Here is a 26,752-nt window from a genome sequence, read left to right as displayed (position 1 = left end):
TATATTTACTAATCAAGCAGATACTTTCCTTGCTCACTACTTTGAAAAATAAAGTTAGATCAATTTAATGCAAGATTTATGCTATTAAACTTTAACAATTCATCATGGAAAAGAACTAGGACACAAATCATTTTAATAATTTTAAGAAGTTTAAATAATTATTAAGAATACAGGAAACTGCATTTTTATTACTGCATATAAACGTCCTTTAAGGTGACTGCACACCTTACGTTTGGTCTGTGACCCGATTTCAGAATAAAATGTAGTAGAATCTTATGCTAATATTGAGACTTGGAATATCTTACTGTGTAAAGTTTTAAATCATCATACAAATACATGTGTTCAAATCTGTAACTGTGCTATCATCCTTCTTAGAATAAAAGCGAATTTAATATCTAGTCGTAATAATGTCATAGTAACGTCTGCCTACGATTTGAAACTAATTTGGCCTATACTCTAAAATAAAGGCTTGTTAGGTTTCAAAATTGTTATATTAGTATTGTTTCAATTAATTTTAACCTCAAATAAAATGATGTGTTCCGTTCGATTCACTTTTTCAGAAAATGAGCAAAATGCAATTTGTTCCAAAATAAGGTGTGCAGTGGCCTTTACATACTTCCAGTATATATTTCATTGCGGTGTGGGATCACTTCAGAATATGCTTTCACAACAAAGTCATAAAAAATCATTGAGAAAAGAGCCGAATGTATCGGTGACTGTATATTCCTAATGTAGCTCACGATAGGTACAGTAGTTATCATAACATTTGGCCAAGAAATGGAGCAGATTCCATGGGAAAAATGATCGCTGACTTGAAATTTGATAAATCAATTTGAAAAAAAGAAGGGACATACATGTCGCTTCTTTTTTCCATTGTATAAATCAGTTCAAAATCTGTAAGGTACATGTACATGTAGAGTTCACAACATGAATGGAGGGTTGTTACTACATCACTTTCACAAATTATGATTCATGTAAAAATATGAGATTTGATAAAAAAATCCCAAGCCAGGCTTGTTTGGGAAAATAATTAAATCACAAATGAACAAGAACCGTCATAAACAGTAAGATAAAAAGCTGACTGTAGATTTGTAAAATAACATAATTTTGTATGCATATAAATGGTTGTTTTAACATGAATATCAATCACCATATTATCAGATTGGAGAGCCTTATATTACAATGATCTGAAAATTAACAGTATTGATAAGCAAAATATTAATTTTGAAAGACAACACAAGGCTCAAGCCCCCAAAAATCACAAACTGCAAGTATGGTTTATCCCTTCTTAAATATGTATTTTTGAGTACTTTGTGATACTGTGATACATATCACAGTACTTTGTGATACATATTATTAACTTGTAAACAAAGATAAATATCATATCAATTTCTTTCTTCAGTTACAACAGTTCTTTTAACGAAGTCTAGCTTTCTTATTTGGCAAATGGTATTAGCTCACGGTTAAAGGGTAGGTCTGGGTTGGAAATATTTATATCTTAATACATAGAGACGAATTCACTGAGCAAAATGCTGAAAATTTCATCAAAATCAGAAAACAAATAATAAAGTTATTGAAGTTTAAAGTTTAGCAATATTTTGTGAAAACAGTCGTCATGAATATTCATTAGGTGGGCTGATGATGTCACATCCCCACTTTCCGTTTTCGTATGTTATTACATAAAATCATAATTTTTCATTATTTCATACTTGTGTGAATAATATGTCTCCCGTATAATAAAATAAGTTGCAGCAATAAATATCTAATGCACTAAATCAGTTGTCAATCCAATTTTTCTAGTTTTTGAAGGAAAAAATTTGAATAAACCTAATTTCATATAATAAAATACAAACGAACAAGTGGAGATGTGACATCATCAGCCCACCTAATGAATATTCATGACAACTGTGTTCACAAAATATTGCTAAACTTTAAAATTCAATAACTTTGTTATTTGCTATCGATTTTGATGAAATTTTTCGGCATTTTGCTCAGTGAATTCTATTCTATTTATTTAGCGATAAATACTTTCAGCCGGGACCATCCCTTTAATGTCCTTTGACATGAAAATGCACTTTATTTGCAACCATCAAAATTCACATAATTAGCTTCTAAAAAAGATCAGGTGTGCACTCAAAACTATTGGGAATAGATTCTTCCCTCTCTTTTGACTGATTCAATTGACCAAGATTAGATGATGTGTTTTCAAGACTTGTTTCGGGTGAGAAGAGGTTTGGGGTACCAGATGACAAAGGGCTTTCAAAAGAACTCTCTCTGGCGGTGGTCTTCTTACTTGTCATGGGTGTGCTGGACATTTTCCAGGAGCGTGCTCTCTGCAGGAAGAGTTGTCGAAGAGGTGTGGCTTTTTGTCTGCTGTGGAACACTTTCGGAAAGTTTCCAGTGGTTGGGATCGGAGAGGGCCGAGAAGAAATAATCGGATCGTCCGTGATCTGGAAGAAAAGACATGGAGTGCCTTGATCTGTTATTTGCTGATCGTTAGAGGAGCCATCTGTAGCTGTTCCCTGTTGGTTTCCATCACTCGGTTTGTTCAGTTTCTTTCTGCTATGATGAAAGCTGTTTCTTAAGTGAGGGGTAGTGCTGTGGTGGATGGGCACCATATTCTCAGTATCATCAGCACATAGTCCATGAATATTTAGGGATCTAGGCTGCTGTGATGGAAGGAACTTTGATGGCTTTGGCAGTAAGATGGGGGATTGTGATTGGGAGAAGAGAAGTGGACTTTGGCTGTAATCACAAGATGATTGTTCACTTTGCAAGGAGGAATGTGAAGGTGCTCTACTTTCACAAATACATTCATCAAGCTTCCTTCTTCTGGATTTCTGAGGTGATGGTTGTTGTTGCTTTTGCTTGGAAGAATCTGAAAGAACAGTGCCATCATCACGATAACAGTCAGTCCCATGATTCCTATTCCTTTTGTTGAAATCTTCATTATCTTCTTTAATCGACTGTGACTCTCCCTGCTCTTCCTTTTCATTTCCTTCATTTCTATTGCACTTGATATCTTGCACTGGATTTTCTATAATTTCAGAATCTTTTGCATAACATACATCAGTTTCAGTCTGGTCTTTGACCAAGCCACTTGTTTGGGCTGTAGCATTTCCTCCTGTTTCTGTTCTCCCATTTGGTCTTCCTTCTGTTCTTCCTGCTTCACTTGACCTCTTACTCTTTAAGGCTGAAGAAGTCCCCTTATGACTGTTTATGGTGCCACTGAATAAGCCTTTTGTGTGAGCTAGGTGTTGGCTATTACTGGATCCCCTTCCCCTTGACTGTGGTTGTTCGTCCTCTATGTCATGCAAGAACTGATCGAGGGCTTCTGAGAAGGGCAGATCATCTAGAAATTCTTGGCTCATACACGTCCTGGAAGGGTCTACCTCATGAAAGCTACTGCCTTTATCATTCTCTCTGGCCTCTGTCCTGCAACAGTCTTCTACTTTGAGAGCATTGGTGTCCAAGTTCGGTAATCCTCTCAGATTTATACTAGAATTCTCAATGGATTCCCTGTACGACCATCTATCAAGACTATTTTCCTCTAGCCACTTGTTCATGAACTCTTCACATTCTTGAATGATAGATGAATCGTTGATTCCTACAACATCCGGCTCAAGTTCAATTTCTCGTGAAGCAACTGGGTGGAATGTATCCTTGCTTCTACCATTGTCTTTATTGGTATTTGCAAGGTCATCCTGCTGACATTCTTCAAGATTGTGTGTGACAAACTCATCCTCACCATTATCTGTAGTGACTGCACGACTATTCGAACCATTGACCTTATTTCTACCACCTTCTTCTAGAAGGTTGCCTTTGATGCACATGCCACACTCTGCCTGATTTGAAGTTGCAACAACTGGAATACCTTCTTTAAATGACTTAAAATTATGCAAGATATGTTTACTAATTTCTTGATGGTCCATGTCATCACTAGTGTATATTGGTGGCGTATATTCATCTTTGTGTGTTTCCCTTGGGAAATCTTCTTGATATTTTGTGCTACTACTATCGGTCTGATACAAGTTTCTCTGATAAAGAGAACTATTTAACAGTCTACTACTAATTTTTTCCTCTGTGGTAGACATGCTCTTATCACAGCTTAGCCTAAAACTCGGGATACTACAGCTAAAGACTGTTTCCCCTAAATGTAAGGTTGTGTTGCTACTTGTGGTTTCATCACGAGTTGCATCTAATCGTGAGCAGGTTATTTCAAAACCCTCTACATTGACCCCTCCCTTTTCAATGGTATCTTCAGCATCATCATATTCCACTCTTTCATGTTGGTGCCGAGGATGAGATACTGGTATTACACGACAGATACCACACTCTCCACATGGAGCATGCCCTAATCTCTCGACAGTCTTTTGTAGATACTGCACAACAGTTGGAAAGTTCCACTGTTGAAAAGGGGAGGTCATCTGCACTGCTACCAAACTTTCATGATCCCTTGCCATGATATCTGCTAGAGATGGACCAGTGAAATTATTCCTCTGAGCTGGGGATGTCTTGAAACCAAAGTAGAAAGGATGCCCAACGAGTGTTTTGATGATGGAATCATGGAGGAGATCATTGGAGATTGCGTGATCTTGCAACGTATGCTCCAAGTAGCTGCAAAAGATGTAAACAAACTATATGACAATCTTGGCAAAGAATTGTAAACCAGCTTGACCATTGGTCTATACATACATTTATAGATCAAGTACTACTGCCTGGATGAATCAATCTCATCAAGCGATAACGAGTCACTAATGAATTGGTAATAAATCACACCTATACACCTGTTCATGGAGTAGTCAGTGCACAATTCAAATATCCAAAAGCTTGATTTTTATTACAATAGCAGTCTAAAACAATACTATGTAAATACCTTGCATGACTAAATAAACCATATAAAGAGACAAATCTTGAGCTGAAAGCAGGCAAACTTGCATGGAAGAAAAATGTTAGCAATTCAGAATTTTCAAAAATGTCAAATGCTTTTCCCTCTCATTTTCTAGTTCTGTGTGACAAGGAAATTTTTTTTTGGAAGCAACGATAGGAATATATGAGAAATTTCAGAAAATTTGAAAAGCGTACAGTATTCAGTATCAAAGTTGAAAAAGAAAGCATATTTGTTTTTCAAACATGTAATGACTTGCAATAGTAAAAAAATTGTTTTTCCACCTCAGTGTAAATAGAAGATTGGGTGAGCATGTGGTCTGTATTGAATGGCAGATGCTGCGGTTTTAGATTCTTGGCAAGCCATTATAACTAAATCACTGATAAACACATTTAATAATAATGCAAAACAGACTGGTTTACTTAAATCTACCCTTTTTATCTCAGCTTGTTCTTAACCAAGACTTAGTTTACACCAGGGAAAAAATTAATAATTTATTTTCTGGGGCTATTTTTGAGCTCACTAGCCCAAATATCCTAATTTGTGTTAAAGTTTACATTGGACCCTATATGAATTTCAGGGGCTCCATTTTAGTTTTCCAGGGCTCTTTAGGGCATTTCGGGGGCAAAATCGCCCCGAGCCCCCATGTATTTTTTTCCCTGGTTTACACCCCCTAATTATACTTACAATTTTGACCATCAAATAGATGCAATATTTTCTTTAAAGAGGGTATAATCCCTTATCTTTACATCTCCTGCATACTGTATAATATTTCACATTTCAGGCATTACACCAGATAGTGGCAAGGCATAAAGATAATTTTTTTCTCATCTGAAATAGCAGGGGTTATATACATCTAGAGAATATAGTGTGTAACAACAAAAAGTTTATACTTCGAAACAGTCCTGGGACTTGAAAAAATAAACAATATGGTGATATTTTTTTTTACATATATTTTTGGGTTTAAGCCACATCTATCAAAATAAAAAAAATTGACAGAATGTTACATTTAAGTGAACATTGTCTATTTTTGGTAAGCTCACAGAAATCAGTGTGTGAAGAAATGCTCATTTTCATGTTGTGTCAAGGAAAAAAGGCACAAAAAAAAATGCTCACAAGGTGAAATAATCCCTTTAACATTATCGGGCCATGCCCGGGGTACTGTGTGCATTTGTTCGAAAGAAGGTATAAAGACAAGGCCACCCCAACCATAAGTTGATTTGAATAAAAATAAAAAAATCCAACAAGCATAATACTGAAAGTTCATCAAAATCAGATGTAAAATAAGAAAGATATGACATTTTTTGCTTAATTTCATAAAACAGTTATATGCACATCCTAGTTGGTATGTAAATGAGGAGACTGATGACGTCATCCACTCACTGTTTTTTTTGTAATTTAGTATATGAAATATTCAAATTTTTTCCTCATTGTCAAGTGAAACAATGATTAATTCCTCCCTGAAATTGTGGAACTAGCATTGTTTAATACTACATGGTTCAGTCAAGTTGGTCCTTATTGTCAAATCTGTAAGAAATGAAATATTGTATAATTTAAACAATAAAAAGCAAAAGAAATAGTGAGCGAAGGACATCGACTGTCTCATTTACATGTTACTGCATTGTGCATATCACTGTTTTAAGAAATAGGCGAAATTTTCATCTCAGCTGGTGAAAAAAAAAAAAAAAAAAACCTTTATTTTACATCCGATTTGATAAATTTTTTAGTGTTACACTAGTTTGATTTTTCTCTGTTTATTCAAATCAACATTTTTCTGGGGTGGACTTGACCTTTGATACTAGGAATGGGAATCTCCACTAGCCCCATCTCCACACTTTTCCCAAGCTTGACAATAATTAACAGAAGGAAAATCAAGCCCAAGCCATTTCAGGAGAATCACAACTCTGTGTAATTCAGATATTTTCAGGATTGCCTCGGTGTGTGTTTATGGGGGGGGGGGGTTGCATTGGTGCTCTATGAAGTGATTTGGGCAAGGAAATAAGTTCAAAAGGTAAAATATATCTTCAAATCAATCCCCTAGCTAAAGTCCATGTGTTCTTCATAACTGTCATTGACATTTATTCACATAGTATTGCCAAGCTCTGTGCAAATCACTTTTCAAAAACTTTTTCAAAAGTAGTGCTCATTCAAGTGGAAATATTTCGCGATAGTTCTATCATCATTTGCTTATAGAGATCTGTACCAATGTTTTAACGTGGAAAATGCTTCAGGATATCAAAAATAGATAATTTTACAGGATTATTTTGAGTGTAAACTTTTTTGGATACACACTGTATAGCCACACAATCCAGACCTCTCCTTTTTTTTTTACTCTTCTGAGTTCTCCCTTTTCTATCTTTCTTCAGTTTACCCCTCCTCTTTTTCCGCTTTTTCACAAGTTGAAAAATAATGGAGGGGGGGGGGGGGGTAGTCGCCCATTCATTTCCTCTAATGGCTCATCTTGCTCTACATCAAGCCAACACAAAAAATATATGGTACATGTACCTTTAATAGTTCCACTTACACAAATCTTATTTGTTCTACATGTATATGTTGTACTATGGCACTGAGACACTTAAATTTTTGTTACCTTGCTAATATTGTAGCATTAACCCCAATAAAAGGATCCAGGCATGATCCAAAAACTGTCACCTCTCTAGAGTCAGACTGACTGGTTACTCTTAAAGCCAATCGATAACGTTGGTAAACCTGATCACTCCCATACAGTTTTCCACACCTCTGACACTGCAACCTATAGATCAGAATAAACAATATGACAGCTAGAATGCAATTTACAAGAAAACAGCATAGTCACTTTAAGTAATATTCTGCATCTTTGTAATACAGAGCTGACTTTACCAGACGGGGAGTATTCAATGTATTGCCATTGCTTCAGGTTAGTTGTAAAGCAAGTTTAGACTATTTGGGACCTGTATTTTACCAATTCATCTTTTTTCCAAACAATCTTTTTTTCATCTGCCAACTCATTTGTATTGAATCAAAAGCTTGTTGGGAAATGAATAGACCAACCTCAAAGAGTTTCAACTGAGAAAGTAAGACCTGTACATACTGCATCCTTTCTTTGATGTGCACTATGGAGGTATAGATTACAACAAAAAAATCAAAATGCAGAAAAATGAGAAAGCATTACCGATAAGTTTGACAAAAATCCATCAAAGAAAGTTTTATCACATCACTTTCGAGCGGCTATCCCATATGTCATGTAAATACATATCCATTTGATTGGAAACATTCCTCTTTAAGCTGTATGATGATTACACACATTAAGTTATCACTTAAACAATAAACATTCTGGAGTTCACTACAGTGCCATCAAGGACATCAGTTTTTATTTCAAGGCTGACTAGATAGAAAATGAAAATAACTGAATGAATCCAACAGTGAGAGATAGAGACTTACTGGTTTGAATCACTAAGAAGGTGAAGTTTGGTGTAACAGGTAACGCATGCTGGGTATATCATCTGACCAGGAAGAACATCAATAACAGTGGCTAGGATAAGATGTTTACCAGCAGCCATGTTATCATATCTTATGATCCATTAATTGATGCAGCTGAATTGAGTCTGATGATTCATTGCAAGGCTGAATCCTGGCTTTCTGTCCTAAATGTTGTGCCTGAAAGTAATAGAAAACACCAGGAGTGAATCAAGGAATAATGTTCCAGACTTCCAAGGAAAGTGTAAAGCAGTATTCGTTTCTCCTTACTCCTCTCATCATTGGTCTGCCTGAACCTGATCAAATTATGATTTTTTTGTATCCAATTGGGCAAAAACATCTGAGCTGCAGAATGTCTAAGGGGGTGTTGTAAGAGAATTTTGCAATCCAGTGTACATATTCTGTTGCAAGTTTACAAATGACAGATTAATTTTGATTGCAGCAAAGCAAATTACACTGCTTGTTTCAAAAATCAGATCAGCAATCAATCACAAATTTACAATTAATTTCAAAACTTATGATTGATTCTGGGACCAAAAATAGACTTGCAATTGTTGCAAGTTGAGATTGAAACACCTCATAAGTCAGCTATGTAGTATACCCAACGTAAAATCTTATGCAATATATGTAAATGGTGTACATAAAGCTGCCCTCTTGCATGGAAAAGAAGTGGGCGACCATGCTAGTCTCGATAATAAACTAGACTCTTCCTCATCGATGTTTATTCCTTTTTTTCTCTTTTAATGCATGGGATAAAACCTGTAGCGCAGAGCTGCTGACATCATAATGAATTGAACTTAATTTCAAATAATGATGAGATTAATTACTTTTACCATTATTATTTTCATTGTGTATATTTGTTTACGAAATGTAATGCAGTAAAACAAAAAATAGAGTTTTGTATAGGATTGTAGGCTCAAAATGTTTTCTTTTGACACCAAAATATTGAAGATTTATATAATATATAAAGCTTCTAAACATTTAGACAAAGAGGGACAAATGGAAAAATAGCATTTTTGCCCTTTTGCCCTCACAGCAACAGAAAGACAAACCTATTATTCTATCACAGCAATTCTGACTATTACTACAAGGCTTAGATGCAGTTCCAAGTTTCATATCTTGAGTGGATCTTAGAACATTGCGGAACAAGAAGAAATGAAATAGCAGACTCCTCTACACAAAAAGTTTATTTAACAAAAAGGAAGTTCATACATAAATTATTAAATTAAGTACAACTAATATAATAAAATTGTAAGATGCTTTGGCAAGAGAGATGGAATAAAACAAACTCAGTAAAAAAAATTCTACAAACATTGGAGTACCTGAATAAAATCTAAGAAGACAAGAAACTACAGTCTACAGTCACTCCATAGTTCTGCATAAGGGTCCTTGGCCTATGGTCTATTACGATTAGGGATTCATCAAGCAGGTTCCTCTGACAGATGTTTTGAGGTTGAAACAGTCAGACATCACGTATCTTCTCACCTACATTTTGCCTCTTTCCATCCAGATAGATCTTGATAGATTGCTTCTTATCGGTCAACTTTCCAATCCAGACCACAACCGTTTTGAATATCGGGCATTCCTACATGTAGCAGCTCTCAGAGCATGGACTCTTACTTTCCAAAATATCCAGGATACGCTAAGATGAGAAAATATGACCTTCCCGGTCTACACAGCATTATCTAGGAACCACTTCCTTACTCCACTTTTAGGAAAGTGATCAAGTACAACAAGATCTACCTCGCTGTGTCAGTCATCTTGTCGCATAAGGCATCCGTGCAATGTCATCTCTCAAGTTCTGGATATATCATATCCTAGCCTCCACCAATCTGCGCGGGAGAGTAGGCACAGTGTCCATAGAAACAGTAAGAATTGATTTTACAAGAAAAAAAAGCAAAAAGTAAAAATTTAGTAGAATTAATCAAAATTGTATTGACCAGACCCAAACCCCGCTGAAAAACCAAGAAATCCGATAGGAAACGGCTTTAGAACAAATATCCGTCGTCAATCGTCAAATGTGCCGGAGCTCGCAAAGGAAGTAGTGAGACGATCATTTAGCATGTTGACATCATAGAACTGATTTGGAAGAGTCAAAATACTTCGCCATTGCGACAAGAATCGGCCGTAAACTTAGTGTATCGCGGGTGGTCGGGTTTCAAAAGATAAAGCAAATTTATGTAAAATCATTGTATTGATTGTCCGTCGATATATCCGCGGATTGAATCGGAGTCGCGGTACGAAACAAGGGAATCCGATCTGCTTAATTTTCTGCACATATGAGACTAAAACTGGGTAAAATTGATGAATATTTTCGCAGATATGATGCTTAGAAGATTAGGTGGTCGATAAGGGGTACATGAAGTTCCAACCATATTGGTGTGTGAATTGTATTGAAAACAAAATGATACCCTGCCTTGGCAAGTATTCCCTGAATTGAACCCCTATGTACAGCAATATATTATATGTCACGAACGTAGGTTTAACCTTTACCTATTGGTTTTAGTACGCCCCCACCTCCCACACCTCACGCAAATCGGACTCTAACACAAGTCTTGACTGTTGGGGAAAAAAGTACATCCTTTATAAAACGTATTAGTCTTTTTACCATCGCAAATTTGACCTTAAACACGTAGCTTTCCCTGGAAATACATGATGTAGATACCCTTTTTTCATTATTTTAGTGTTTTGATACCATTAATGCCTTATTACGTTATCTATGTAACGTGCCCTATCTTGAAAAAGACATCTTTTATCCAAAGAACACTCACTACCCTGTCATTCGAATATTGCCAGAGCCCAATTACTTTCATCCACGTATCATAACTCGATGTCGTCTCTACACATCAGGGAAAGTCTTCCACCTATACCACCCCTCTATGACTTGACTCTAATGATGAGACAGTCAAGATTACTGTCTTTGTTGGATCTTGGCTTAGACGTCATCTCTGCCAGGAGTTCATACACAGAGTCCAGGAGTGTCTCAAAGACACTGACCACCCGGAGTACCTGTATGCAGTTGATTATTCACACAGATTTTACAGTGCTATGTTATTATCTCATCAATCTGTGCCAGCCGCACAGAAATATTGTTAGCCTAACAGAGCATAACATGCTGGCTACCTCAGGCGAGGGTTCATATAGATCTAGGCTCCACTCCAATTCACCACCGCTACCCTCGGCCTCCCCTCGTGAATTCTATTTAGGGCCTACATGTACACTGTAGCCTTTCCAGCTATGAGCAGGGCTCAAAGTTGCAATTGGGATGACTCGATTAATGCTTACCAAATACCATACCGTAAAGCTATCAATATACTCATTCTATGAACAAGGTTATGATATAACCTAACCCAAGGAACTCTGACCCGCTTTGCGGGCCGGAGCTCCCTGGCCTGGTTTAGATATAATCCAATCACACATATTGCGAGGTTACACGCACCATAAACTGCATTTGGCAGTTGATTTCTAACTAGTGGGTCGAACGTGCTGCGATCCCACTTCTGGTTCCACAACACACGACTTCTATGGCTTGATTTTTCTGTGCGCCGCCGCATGTAATGACCCTTGGCCTTGAGTGGATATAACCTTTTTCTCTGTTGCTACTCCCTGTGTAGTGAAATATGGCAATATTTGGCTTATTTTCTCTTTTCTTTGGGACAAATGCTTGATTTTATGTCACTGTTAGTTTCGATTACTCATCATATGATTTGGCTTTTTAAGTCAATTTGATTCTTTAAATTTATTCTTAATTAAAAATAGAGATTGAAAAATGACAATTGTCTTGCCACATTACTTTCCACCAATAGAGGGCGCACACAAAAATATGCCCAAAATTCAAGTTTTCGAGTGTTCTGGTGAATATAAAAACTACTCCCAAGTTACTCGTGAAAAAGGCTAATCGTGATTGCTGACTCAAGAGTCATAAAGTATACATTACCTGAATTTCGCTAAGCACTACCATGCCTTGTTGATTTTCAATGGATGATGCGAGAAATTCAGCTAGCTCTCAATGGACAAGACTCTCGCACTTGGGACAATTTTTGCGTTGACATGACATTGCGCAGCAACTTAACTCTTGCATCATTACACTCCCCTAGTCATAATGGATCATTCTAAGGATTCCATATCACACGCACAGTAGCGGACCGTGACCCGGACGAGACAAAGCATTGGGGGGGCACTGCATTGTCTGTGAACAATGCTGTGCCCCCCCAATGCTTTGTCTCCTCCGGGTCACGGTCCGCCACTGCACACGCAGTCGCACACATTAATATTCAATGTTTTATTACTTTATCTTCCTTTTTGACTCCAGCGCATCCAGTTGTCAAAACCAATTGACGGAGCAAAAAAGGAGGATAAAAACTAGAACTTTATCGTTCTTCTTGGGTCCGTATATGGGTTTTGGCTACGTGATAACACGCGCTGGAGTCATAAAGATAAATATTAAGCTTGTTGAAATTGCACTGGATAGATAGCTAACTGTCTAAAAGTGGCAGAGTGGTTTTGAAGAGAAGGGTAAAGAGGGGTTGATGGAATATACAGGGTAATTACCGTGCGTAATTTAGTTGGAAACGTGGAGTAAAAAAGGAGGATAAAGATATAGACAGTTTGAATTGATTTATTAAAGTGCCAGAGTGGTTTTGAAGAAAAGGGAAAAGAGGGGTTGATGGAATATACAGGTTAATTAGTTTTACCGTGCGTAATTTAGTTGGAAAAGTGGAGTAAAAAGGAGGATAAAGATATATACAGTTTGAATTGATTTGTTTTATCGCTGACTAAATAAAATGTAAGATTGATAAATGACAGGGTTACTTCATAATTAGATTTTTTCCTTTGTAACATTTAAGATGTTAAAAATTTGTGACACTGACTAAATAAATAGGCCAATCATTTTATTCATATTTTGTCAGTTAAGTCAGTCAGTCATGAGAGGCCTGACTTGGCTGACAAAATAAGACAGAACATTGAATTCTGAAGATCATTAAACTGATGTCGACCACTGACAAATAAATTTAGGACAATTTTTATTTTATCAACTTTCAGAAGACAGATGTAAATTCTGCTTTGTCAATCAACAGGTGTGCATGAGAAATTAACAAGCATGCATGTGGCATGAGCACATAACGAGCCATGAAATTTTACATGTCTATTGAATTAGGCATTCCTGCACACTTCTAATACTAGTATCATGTAGATATCATTTTGGGGAAAATAATTAGTTTGTGAAAGCTGTGCATCGAGCTGCAGGGATTTCATTATTGACATTCATTTAGTTTGTTGAATGTTGGAGTTCAAGAATGATTTGACAAGGTGTGAGGCATTTTCCTCATATACACAAATTTTATTTTTTAGCTAGTTATCCCGTCAGTGATAACAACGTTCTATAAAAAAAGAGCAGAATCAAACAAACCAGTTTCTATTGTTTTTCTTTATTTTACTTTTAGTCCAAGCCAACACTCGAAAAGCGTAAAAGAAAATGAGAGAGATTTGAGGGAGAGAGATGGGATAAGAAAGTATAGTCTCATGAGCACGCAATAGAAGATTTTGATCGTGAGCCAACTCGAGCGCGCATGGAACTTCAGACCCAGTGTCGAGACTACAGGCATTGGAAGAAATTTTGCACCCCAGATCTTTTTTGTCTCCGTATTCAGAAAGCACGATAATGCCATGAAAAATAAATTTCAACTGTATGGAAATTCGTTTTTTTGGTCACAAAAGTGATATTTTAATGATTTTGTGTGTGTGCTGTGTACAGCATTACCATTGGCATAGCATTGTCCTATTCCCCACAGATTGCCCACAGACAGGCAGGATGGCTTGTAGGATGGGGGGTAGGGTGTCCGGACACTTTATATTTTGAAGCCTTCTTTTTTGTCTTTTTTTTCTTTTGTCTAGAGTTTTTTTAACGTTATTTAAATTTTTGTTTAATTCTTCTCATACACAGACGGCTCGCTAGCGTGCCGCCGCCATTAGGGGAGTTACAATGCAAAATCCCCCGACGTGGCTCATCGATTTTTGTCTTTATTTCATGAAAATGTGTAAAAAGAACTGTACCAAAATAAAGATTATTATTCCGTTTCGGCCTGAAATGCACCAAAACAGGGAAAAACAGTGATTTACTTTGGTTGTCGCGCAACTGAACCCTGTTTTAACCGAACTTAATACATAAACATATGGACCTGGTAACATATGGCCATTGAGTCCCCTGTACAGATCGCGCTAGAACTTCGGTCTCTAACGTCATTCAGTATTTGGTGAGTGGAGCCAAGGTAAAGCCAGGCTGACACTTGCACGACTTTTGGCCACGATTTTGTCGTGGCAAGTCGTGCCATTTTGGGGCACGAACTGGGAGGCTCCCGCACTGTTTACGACTTGTTCATGAATAGTTCACGAATGCGTGCCTGTCAGTGTCCACATTGACACGAACTGGCATGACGAGTTCACGCGTAGTTTGCGCATAGTTTACGCACTTCCCGTATTGGCACGACGAGTTTGCGCAATTCGGACGGTGTCGTGCTTAACGATTTGTGAAAACGACGTGAGCTGTTCATGAACTATTTGTGACAGTCGTAGCATGGCGCGCACTGCCACGCATCCTCCCCATCGTCCCGACGAGTTCACGAACAGTTTGCGCATAGTTCACGACCCGGTCGCTAAATTTTGTCGTGGCCAAAATTTTGAACATTTCAAAATTCTCGTCCCGACATGGCACGCAGTCACGACGTGTTTACGCAAACTTCACGCCAGTTCACGACTAGTTTGCACACCGACTCAAGTCGTGCCAATGCATGACACAAAATTGTGCAAGTGTCAGGCTGGCTTAAGGGAGTTCAGCAGTGAACAGGTGAGCAGAACAACAACAATTAACAGAGACCAAAACTTTTGGTCTAAGATTACACAAAAAAATATGAATTCAATAGTTGTATGTAATCATCTTCTATTTTGTCCTCTGGCTCTATAATAATATTTTCTTACATTTTGATTTTTGTAGCGTAAATTGATAAAACTTCAGTTGTAAATTCTGGCATGCCTAAATTCTTCCAAATAACTTTCTAAAATTGATCAGCCAGACACACAAATACCTCGCGCAAAGTTTGTGCAGTCTCCACCAGGCCAGTGGCAGTGCCACTCCACTTCACTATTGCTAGCTCTAGCTAAGCCTATGGAAAACCATGCAAGGTACGGTACCGTACCTACTTAGTTGCGAAGTGTAGCGGTAAAAAGTGAAGTGTAGACTGAGCTGCACGAACTTTGCTCGAAGTAGACGACGCGACGGAGTAGCTTGATTTGAGATAACCCAGGGGCTTACCATATATTTGACCATACTCACGGGACTAGCGTGATTTATGGTCTAAATATTGCTCCAAATGAATTGTGAAAAGAGAAATTATGCACTTACCATGATTGTATGTATGGATGAAGGACTAATGAGTGGCAGTTTTCCTGACATCTGGGCACAGACTGGAACCTCAAAAAACCAAAAGTTCTCTCCTTTTGTAACAAAATGGCCGATCGAAACGGGGGTAGCCTATACATGGTAGGAGACACTTGTTCACTGCTACCACCCTGCCTGTGGGGAATCTACAGGTAGGACTATGGTATGCCAATGTTGTACAGAGGACACACTTTAAAAAATCATTAAAATATCACTTTTGTGACCAAAATTACTAATTTCCATACAGTTGCAATTAATTTTTCATTAGTAACTTGGGAATAATTTTTGTATTCACCAGAGCGCTCAAAAACTTGAATTTGGGGCATATTTTTGTGTACGCCCTCTATTGGTGGAAAGTAATATGGCAAGAAAATTTTCATTTTTTGATCTTTATTTTTCATTAAGAAAAAAATGATTTCAAGAATCAAATTTAAATAAGAGCCAAGATGTATGAATAATAGGTGTAATGAAAACTGTCAGTGTAAAAAAAATAAGCATTTGCCCCAAAGAAAAAGAGAAAATAAGCCAAACATTGCCACCCTTATTTTGCCACACATGGAGATATAACTGATTCAATGAACAAGGTTATAAATGATTATAACCTTGTTCATTGAATGAGTGGTAGGAGAGAACTTTTCGTTTTTTGAGGTTCCAGTCTGTGCCCAGATGTCAGGAAAACTGCCACTCGCTAGACCTTCATCCATACAATCATGGTAAGTGCATAATTTCTCTTTTCACAATTCATTTGGAGAAATATTTAGACCATAAATCACGCTAGTCCCGAATTTATTCCTTCTGTAGTAACATGTGGTAAACATGCATGGGGCAAAGGAAAAGATTTCCCAGTTGATTATGACACATTGAAATTGATTAAGAAGAAGCACAGAGCCTGGGAAAGATTTATTAGAGACAAAACTGTAAAAAAGAAGAAAACTTATAACACAATCAGAAATAAAGTGAAGACGGCAACAAGACATTGTCAAAAACGATATGAGTCAAACATTGCCAAGGAAGTAAAATCTAATCCTAAGAAATTCTGGCAGTATGCAAAATACAAGACAAAAGTAAAGAGTGGAATACCACCACTCTACCAGGATGGAACTGGAAGTAGTAAAACATTGACAGAATCAGATGTAGGGAAATCAAATGCACTATTGAAACATTTTTCTAGTGTCTTTACTAAAGATCCTGATGGACCACTCCCATCTGTTAAACGTCATGACGTTCACATACTAGACACAATTGTAATTACTGAAGAGTGTGTATTTAAGAAACTAGAGAGTTTGAATACATCCAAATCACCAGGGCCAGATGGGTTGCATCCCCGTGTCTTGCGTGAACTGGCACCTGTTCTTGCAAAACCATTGAGTATTATATACTCAAACTCTCTTGCATCAGGCGTAGTACCAAATGTGTGGAAAAAGGCCAACGTCAGTGCCGTATTAAAAAAGGGTGATCGTAAACTCCCTTCTAACTACAGACCAATAAGTCTAACATGTATTGTATTAGGAGTGGGCTATACATGGGTCAAAAATACTTTTTTTGTAACTTCAATATGGGAACAGTTTTTTTTTATTCCTTGTAATGTATCTCAACATGAAATGACAATATTTTTTGTCTTGGGTCCGAGAAAAAAGTGTGCCGGGCCAAAATCCAAAATGGCCGCCAAAACCACCCAAAATCACAGTTTTGGCCACAACTTCTTTATTTGGTGGTCTTTTTCTTTGGTTTTGGTGTCTATTCATATGTATTTGGGGGCAGGCAATTTGTTTTTCCTATTATTAATACTTTTAAACCATTATTTGTAGAGTTAACAGGTAATTGTACCTAAATTTTTCAATTTTTATAGCCTTTTTTCAGCCAAAAAGTAGATTTTATCATCCTGGGGTTCTTCGATATTAGGTGGTACGAGGTCAACAATAGCAAGCAGCTTCATAGAGCTATATCGCTTTTATTCCTCTACTATGGGTTTTACGGATATTTGTGAAATATATCTTACATTAAAAAAATGTTAATTATCCATAGTGGCTATACAGTATACAATGTACTGTACATAATATACTGCACTGCATAAATGCATTGGCCACCATGACAAGGCATGTATAAACTATAGTGTTATACATGTAGAAATGAGCTCTTAGGTTTAGAATTAGATGCTTTAGAAGTTGAAGATGTTTCGTCTCAGAAACTGAGGACATGTTTTGTCAAATATGCTAATTCAGGGGGCGGAGAAAGGTAATTAACCCCACATCATGGCATTTACACTGTAGATATTCTGGGTCCCGTTGCATAAAAATTTACCATTATGTTAACTTAATGGTAACTTACATGGAATCCTTGGTTCTGATTGGCTGTTGATCAACATTACCATGATTATATAGTTACCTGACCCCATAAACATAGGCCAGTTAGACACCACAACCAGGTAAAAAAGCCTCCAAATGAAGAAGATATGGCTACATGTAGATATGTGATGTACGTATATGATATGTGATATTTTATGTGAAATTCACGTTGCTGGTTTCATCATGTACATCAGCTGACAAGCAATCAAATTCACAATTCACAATCTAATTTTAAACCTTAAGAGCTTATTTCTATGACACTATAGTTTATATACAGGCCTTGTCATATGTCATGGTGGTCAATGCATGGAAATATGCAGTGTAGTATGTACAGTAACACTACATTGTATACTGTATTGCCCCTATGGATAATTAACATTTTTTGATTTAATAAGATATATTTCACAAATATCCGTAAAACCCACAGTAGAGGAATAAAAGCAATATAGCTCTATGAAGCTGCTTGCTATTGTTGACCTCGTACCATCTAATATCCAAGAACTCCAGGACAATAAAACCTACATTTGTCTGAAAAAAGGCTATAAAAATGGGAAAATTTAGGTATAATTACCTTTTAACTCTACAAATAGTGGTTTAAAAGTGCTAATTATAGGAAAAACAAATTGCCTGCCCCCTAAAACATATGAATAGACACCAAAACCAAAGAAAAAGACCACCAAATAAAGAAGTTGTGGCCAAAACTGTGATTTTGGGTGGTTTTGGCGGCCATTTTGGATTTTGGCCCGGCACACTTTTTTCTCGGACCCGAGACAAAAAATATTGTCATTTCATGTTGAGATAAGGTAAAAGGAACACAAAAAAACTGTTCCCACAGTAAAACCAAAAATCACCCATTTATAGCCCACTCCTAATTGTATGTAAAATCATGGAGTCTATCCTGAGGGATGAAATATATGAGCATGTGAAGAGCAACAATCTTCTCAGTTCAAAACAATTTGGATTTGTATCAGGACGATCAACAATGTTGCAATTACTCAATGTGTTAGATGATTGGACAAATATGTTGGAGGTTGGTGGTGCAGTTGATGTCATCTACCTAGATTTCATAAAAGCCTTTGATAAAGTCCCACACCAAAGACTTTTAGCCAAAGTTGAGGGATTTGGCATATCTAAGCTAATATGCGAGTGGGTTAGGTCATTTCTTGTTGGTCGACAGCACCGTGTTTGTGTGAATGGTGTGTTCTCTGACTGGGCTGATGTAACCAGCGGAATACCGCAAGGGAGTGTCCTCGGACCCCTGCTGTTTGTAATGTACATTAATGATCTACCAGATCAGATATTGTCAAGTACTGTTCATTTATTCGCAGATGACACCAAGTTATACAAGCATGTAAAAAATGACAGAGATGCTGAGTTATTACAAGCGGACTTAGATCATCTAGTTTCATGGTCAGACAAGTGGCTATTAAAGTTCCATCCGGATAAATGTTGTGTACTTACAATAGGTAAAAGAAATGATTCCAATGACTATACAATGACACATGATAATGCCTCACATAATCTATCACAAGTTGAAACTAGTAAAGATTTAGGAGTGATTGTTGACACAAAGCTTAGTTTTGACTAGACAGGAATAACCGTCGTTTCTGGGGATTTATTCAACAATTTCTGACATTTTACTGTAATCCCCATTCACCGACGGTAAAGTGTCCGTGTGGGCTCCCATTTGTTATAACCCCAGCACCTTTGTCCGACCAGAGTCCAAAGTTTGAGGTTCTTTTACACATCGAGGTTACAATCTAAGGATATTTGAACTAAACATTCTTAATATTTAAATATTCAATTTTACAAAAATTTAAACGATATAGATGAAAATGCATGAAAATTATACTTTACCGATGTTTAGTTGGGTACGATGCAGGAAAACAGGTCAAAATGGCAGCCAAACTATGAAAACGAACGCGGAGAGGGCGTCAACAATGTACGAATGTGATATCGATATTGCATTCTACCAGCACACCTACAAGGCAATAATACGATACGATACACTCACAAAGACAAACGATAATAGTTATAATCGCGATATATCGAGACATTAACGATAATGACGTCATTCAACTTGCAAGATAAACCGTCAGGTCAGGAGAAAATGGCTTAGATGACAGATTTCTCAATCATCCAGTGGATTTTTTTTATCAATAAATCCGGTCCAAGGTATGCAATTACTTAAATTATTTGTATTTCCCTGAATTTCATAATTAAATTTCGCTCAAAAAACAGTTTTAAATCGCGATCTATAAAACGCTAGTTCAGTATACGTTGTCTGTAGCCACGGACCCCCAACCACTTCAGTCTATGTATGGTGAGTGGAGCCAACGCAGTTCAGCGGAACAACTAAAATACAGAGACTGAAGCTTTTGGTGTAAGTTTTGACCAGCACTTTCAGTCAAAGATAAATAAAGCCAATAGGCTAATGAATCTTATTAGGAGAACATTTGTTTATCTTCACAAGGAGAACTTCTTGCTCCTATACAAAGCATTGATTAGACCTCATTTGGAGTATGCTCATGCAGTATGGAGTCCATACTTAAAAAAACATATTCAAGCAATAGAAAATGTACAAAGAAGGGCCACTAAGTTGGTACCTGAGGTTAAGAACCTCCCATATGAACAAAGATTGATTCAACTAAAACTTCCTACATTAGCTTATCGCCGTGCGCGAGGAGACATGATCGAAACATACAAGTTATTTCACAGGTATGACCAGGAAGTAGTGCCAGATTTGGGACAGGTGCAGGGGCCTACCAGGGGTCATGATAAAAAATTCCGAGGTCAGTAACTGAGAAACGTAAGAATTCCTTTTACACAAGAATGAGGAAACCTTGGAATAGCCTAAGTAATGAATTAGTGAATGCACCCAGTGTCCACAGCTTCGAGAATGGATTGGATAACTCCGATAAGTATTGGACTTGGAGATGTGAACCTGTGAAGTTCAAGTTTGATGCTGACCCACCAGGACATGACCCGGCCAACCTAAAAAGGAGACAGAATTTGGAACTGAATATAGAGTCTTAGACTGCGTTCAGAAGCATCCATAGGTATCCATAGGAGTATGGTCAAATAGGCTACACGGTAAGCCCTTGGCTTAATTTAGCGCGAGCTCCCTGCCTGGCCTGGGGCTGGGTTAGATCACTTGTTCACTGCTACCATCTGGCCTGTGGAGAATCTACAGGTAGGACTATGGTATGCCAATGCTGTATAGAGCACACACTTTAAAAAATCATTAAAATATCACTTTTGTGACCAAAATTACTAATTTCCATACAGTTTGTTTTTATTTATCATTAGTAATGTGGGAATAATTTTTGTATTCACCAGAGCGCTAAAAAACTTGAATTTTGGCCATATTTTTGTGTACGCCCTCTATTGGTGGAAAGTAATATGGCAAGAAAATTTTCATTTTTTGATCTCTATTTTTAATTAAGAAAAATGATATAAAGAATCAAATTTAAATAAGAGCCAAGCAGTATGAATTAACAGGTCTAATGGAAACTGTCAGTGTAAAAAAATCAAGCATTTGCCCCAAAGAAAAAGAGAAAATAAGCCAAAGATTGCCACCCTTATTTTGTCACACATGGAGAATTTGGAGATATAACTGAGAACAAGGTTATATTATAACCTTGTTCATTGAATGAGTGGGTATTAGATTTGAGACTGAGTCTACGTCTGAATATCATGATGTCCTAAATCAATGTTAAGTTATCAACATCACCACTAACCTCGCAATACGTGTGAGTATTGAGTAAATTGCACCAAGCGATGTCTGGATAACTCCTTTCTGAGATGAGATTCAGCAATTTCGTCATGTAGCTGTATATTGTGATGACAGGACCGGTGTCACCGACACCGTGTACGTCACGGCGCTGTTTTCAAATCATAGAGTTAACTCTATGTTTCAAATCAAACGCTGCGCTTGTATGTATGAAAAGCCAAATGCGTAACAGCAGGGGGGTTCTTATTTTTATTTGGCAACCAGTCAAATTTGACTATTTTCCCCATCATATTAAATTTTTAACTTTTTTTTCTTTAAAAAATAAATGAAAAAAGTAAACTTCAAAAATATATTTCTTTTTCTTCTTTTTTTCTTTTCTATGTCCTTTTTATAGGATATATCTACATGTACTAGGATTTAAAGTCAAGTAGGTGTGTCTCTCAGTTTTACACTTTTACTGAAAATATGCTATAAAGACCTACAACAAGTATGCAAGTAAAACCTAGGATGAAATGACAGAGAAAGAAATGAGGAAAACCACATGCAGCTCCAATCCTACGCCCGTATCGGAGTATGGGGATACGCAGGGGCGGAAATCTCTCATAAAAGGTATGGGGGACATGGGGCTGGAAAATTTGACTTGTACAAGGTTATCACCCCAAATTTAGATTTCGTAATTTCGACGAATATGAATTTGACAAACAAAAGAAAAAAAGGGTCATCATCCCCAAATTAAAGCCAAATCGTTCTAAAATACATGTTTTATACAGGGGTGGATCCAGCCTTCGCCAATGGGGGGGGGGGGGGGGGTTGGAATTTTTTTCAGTCATATTTTCCCCGATCGGCCGCTCGAACATGATTTTTGTTTTGTTTCTTATAATTACTTCTTAGCTTTACTCTTATAAATCAACATAAACCTAGCTATAATATCATAATTTATATAATGCGAGCGCGAAGCGCGAGCAAACTTTTTTTTTTGGAAATGTTATGTACAGTTTCCCTAAAATTGGGACATTCTAGGCAATGCTTGTTATCCTGAAAAAGATGTCTATGCAACTATACTATGAATGCCAAGCGCGAGCGGAAATTTTTGATACACGTTTTGAACTGATCGAAAAGGGACGCCTACATACTGCTTGCAACTATCCATGAAGACTTTCCATATTTCAACAATCAAATAATACGAGCGTCATGCGCGAGTTGAAAATTTTTACACTTTTACCTAAAGATTGGAAATTCTATGCACTTTTTGTGACTTAAACAGAATAGGTGTATTGAAATTCAAGCCTTATTTTAAATAACCAGAACTTTGTTATTGACCATTTTCTGTAATTGGGGTATCAAATAAAAGACAAGATATTGAACTTTCTGAAAGTGTGGTTTTCTTTTTAAAATCAGATACGGCCCGCCAAGTGACTTTTTGGTATCCTTTTCAAATTGTTTTTGCTCACTCATGCGTGAATGAGAAATAATCTTAGTAATTTCAGGTGAAAGAGGAGATTCTAAGCTTTAAAATGGTAGGTCATTTGTCTATTGTATTTGTGATTAAGTTATGATAAATCATCGATAAATCTCGGTTTTGTTTTTTATGGGACGCACTGATAGTAAATCGAAGCAGGAGTTCTTTTGAGGCTTAGAACTGAAAACGGGACATTTACATTCACCTATTTAATCATGAAAAGTATGGGTTCTTGCAACAGAAATGATGCGAGCGCGAAGCTCGAGCTTAAAATTTTTATATTCCAATCTGAAAAGCGGACATTTTGAGCACGATTTTAAATAAAGAACGAGTTGTGTATCTCAATCTCGCTTGCTGAACCGTTACACTCTTTTTTTTAATGCATATCCGGAATTAAGGGGGGGGGGGGAAATGATATATTTGCCCCCAATATTTTCATTGGTGGGGCGATCGCCCCCCTGCCCCCCCAGGATCGACGCCTCTGTTGTCAAATCTGTAAAAATGAAATTTTGTATTATTCAAACAATGAAAACAAAAGAAATAGTGAGTGATGGACGTCATTGACAGTTTTGGTATATCACTGAGATGTGCGCATAAAAACTAAATACACGAAACTATGTAATTTTTTTTTATTTTACGTCTAATTTTGATGAAATTTTCATCGTTTTGCTAGTTTGGTTTTTCTCTATTTATTCAAATCATCAAAAGTCTAGAGACAGCTGTCAGTAGACCGCGGGGATGCGTACGATCCCATAATTCGCCCTCATGATTTTACGCGCCAGCCGCCAGCGAGAAAAAAAATCTGCTGCTGCATCTTATTTCAATCCTGAAATTATTTGTCTAGAATCTAAGATGCCGGGGCCGATTGCACGAAAGGCTCTTTGCAAGGACCGTCTTTCGTGTCGCCCATTTTTTATGATGCGCCATGTGAAAGGCATTTTAAATAAATCAATCGCAAACATATTTTATTTGTCCGTTAAAATAAACAAAATGTTAATATGTGATATATCATGAAATTTTATAAAATTTGATTTAAAAGCAAGCTAACGAATCTTATTTTTTATCATAAATTTCAGAAACACCCCGCTTATAGCGTATCATAAAAGATGGGCGACACGAAAGACGGTCCTTTGAAAGACCCTTTCGTGCAATCAGCCCCCCGGGAATCAGCCCCCGATCTCCATCTTTTTTTTCCCCTGCCTCCATACGTGCACTCATCCCTGGCCCTGCATCTTTCTTATACATGTACTAGTAATCGGGCCTACGATCAATCAATCGATCTCAGCTTATTCTGACCAGACAAGTAGGCCTACGTCGTCGGTCGCAAACGATATGTTATGTATATTGTGCATTGTGCACAGCCAGACGTAGACAGACCGCGTGAACACACCTCATTGCATTTATGTGCAGCAGACTACACGCTGTGATGCAGTCAGTTATGGGGAAGACACTGTTCATCGTAGCACTGTTGATAATGTGGAGTTTGTTTTGTACTTTTGCCCAAGGTATGTTTCATTTCCATTATTAAAACATTTGATATACGTATGTTCCCGGTGTACACTCACAATGATCTCTTATCCGTTTTGTTAACACCACCCCCCCCTCGCGCCGGGCGCGCGTTTCCGTTTTACACCCTGGCGAAGGCATTTTCCGGAAAAGTAGCCAAAAAGCGACTAGTGAAGAGTCTACGTCTACGTTTGTTTACATTATCAGCTGGGCGCGCGAGCTTGTCATCTCATCATCTCTTCTAAAAGATGTCAACATGATGAGATCCAGGATCTTGTCATCTCATCATCTCTTCTAAAAGATGTCAACATGATGAGATCCGGGATCTTGTCATCTCAACATCTCTTCTAAAAGATGTTGACATGATGAGATCCGGGATCTTGTCATCTCATCATCTCTTCTGAAAGATGTCGACATGATGAGATCCAGGATCTCGTCATCTTATCTTTTGCTATCAAGATGTCGACTTCCCGAGATAATTATCTCAACATCTCGGTGGCACTTTTAAGCTTCCATAGCTGAGCCTATACTTTCCAGGTTCAATCATGAGCGACGAATGTTTCCCTTGATCATTTGCCTTGCCGATTTGCTGATGTCTGTCTTTCTCTCTATCTGTCTATATATCTATCTCTCAAATTCTATCTCTATCTATCTATGTAACTGCAGTATCTACCTATCTAATAATCTTCTCTGTCTCTCTCATTCTTTATCTAACATCTATCTATCTCAAATTCTCTATCTCTCTCTATCTATCCATCCATCTGTCTGTCTTTCTCTCTCTCTCTCTACCTACCTATGTAACTACAGTATATATCTGTTAATTTGTCGCTCTTCTCTCTCATTCTTGATCTATCTGACATCTATCTATCTCTCAAATTCTCCAGCTCTCTCTCTATCCATCTGTCTGTCTTTCTTCTATCTATTTATCTATCTATCTATGAAACTATAGTATCGGTTAATTTGTCTATCTTCTCTGTTTCTCTCATTCTTTGTCTATCTAACATCTATTTATCTCTCAAATTCTCTATCTCTCTCCCTCCCTCTATCTATCCATCTGTCTGTCTTTTTCTCTTTTTCCGTCCATATATCTATAACATTATCTCCATCTCTCAAGTTCTCCCCCCCATCCATCTATCTATCTTCTATTTTTGTATACAGTATCTATCTGTTAATTTGTTGATAATCTTCCCTATCTCATTCTTTATCTATTTAACATCTATCTATCTCTCAAATTCTCTCTATCTCTCCCTATCTATCTATCCATCTGTCTGTCTTTCTCTATCTCTCTCTATCTATCTATTTTTATAACTTCAGTATCGACCTGACTAATCTTCTCTGTCTCTCTCACTTTTAAATCTATTTAACATCTAACTCTCAATTCTCTATCCATCCATCTCTCCCTCTTTCTCTCTCTTTCTATCTATCTATCCACCTCTCTCTCCCTCTCTATCTCTATTTCTATCTATCTATCTGTCTTTCTTGTCTCTATCTATGATCTATATCTATCTTTCGGCAGCTTCTAAGTGTATCAATCCATCAAACTTGAATTTGTCTTTCCATTATAAGTATCTGTTTATTTTGATTTTGTCTGTCATTCTATTCATTTAGTTAATAATTTATTTTTAGAAAAAAAAAACTATCATAAACAACGCGACTGCAAAAGCATGTTCGGATTTCACTCCTGACTGCCGCTCTCTCTGTACATGAAGTGCCAAGGAACTCTGTGCTCTGATCAGTAACTGTGCAAATTGCATGCGGTGGTGGACTCGCCTGTTAGACTGTGGGATGGACAAGGAAAATGTCTCTAGTTTTTCATTTCCGTGGGGCGGCAAATACAACCACGGTTCTTGGACATGATAATATGTAAAATATTATGAGTGAATACATGCACAATGTTGCCATCGGTAAATTCTGCTCCTGACCTCAAAAT

General features: G+C 37.2%; 1 protein-coding gene across 4 annotated transcripts; it reads right to left on the bottom strand.

Moving 5' to 3' along the window:
- Window positions 1-1,982: 1,982 nt before the first annotated feature.
- LOC121411060 lies at window positions 1,983-22,005 on the bottom strand. Of its 4 annotated transcripts, none has more exons than XM_041603549.1 (4): window positions 21,865-22,005; window positions 8,309-8,524; window positions 7,479-7,640; window positions 1,983-4,617 (listed from the first exon to the last, which is right to left on the bottom strand). In XM_041603549.1, the coding sequence occupies exons 2-4, from the start codon at window positions 8,425-8,427 to the stop codon at window positions 2,112-2,114; spliced, it is 2,787 nt and encodes a 928-aa protein (XP_041459483.1). In that variant the 5' UTR covers window positions 8,428-8,524; window positions 21,865-22,005; the 3' UTR covers window positions 1,983-2,111. The 4 variants fall into 4 exon arrangements, with proteins under 4 accessions (XP_041459483.1, XP_041459500.1, XP_041459491.1 ...); XM_041603566.1 differs by lacking the exon at window positions 21,865-22,005 and adding an exon at window positions 19,982-20,062; XM_041603557.1 differs by lacking the exon at window positions 21,865-22,005 and adding an exon at window positions 9,667-10,226.
- Window positions 22,006-26,752: the final 4,747 nt, after the last annotated feature.

The sequence above is a fragment of the Lytechinus variegatus genome, chromosome 1 (genome assembly GCF_018143015.1).
Source record: "Lytechinus variegatus isolate NC3 chromosome 1, Lvar_3.0, whole genome shotgun sequence".
In the NCBI taxonomy this organism is placed as follows: domain Eukaryota; kingdom Metazoa; phylum Echinodermata; class Echinoidea; order Temnopleuroida; family Toxopneustidae; genus Lytechinus; species Lytechinus variegatus.
Note: the sequence above shows the minus strand (reverse complement) of the source record. Positions and strands in the feature narration are given on the sequence as shown.

Excerpts from the sequence above, each read along its gene's own strand:
- LOC121411060 (XM_041603549.1), bottom strand. The coding sequence starts at position 8,427 with ATGGCTGCTGGTAAACATCTTATCCTAGCCACTGTTATTGATGTTCTT. Across the intron at positions 7,641-8,308 it reads CTTCTTAGTGATTCAAACCA|GTTGCAGTGTCAGAGGTGTG; the intron begins GTAAGTCTCTAT and ends TCTGATCTATAG. Across the intron at positions 4,618-7,478 it reads AATGCTACAATATTAGCAAG|CTACTTGGAGCATACGTTGC; the intron begins GTAACAAAAATT and ends CATCTTTTGCAG.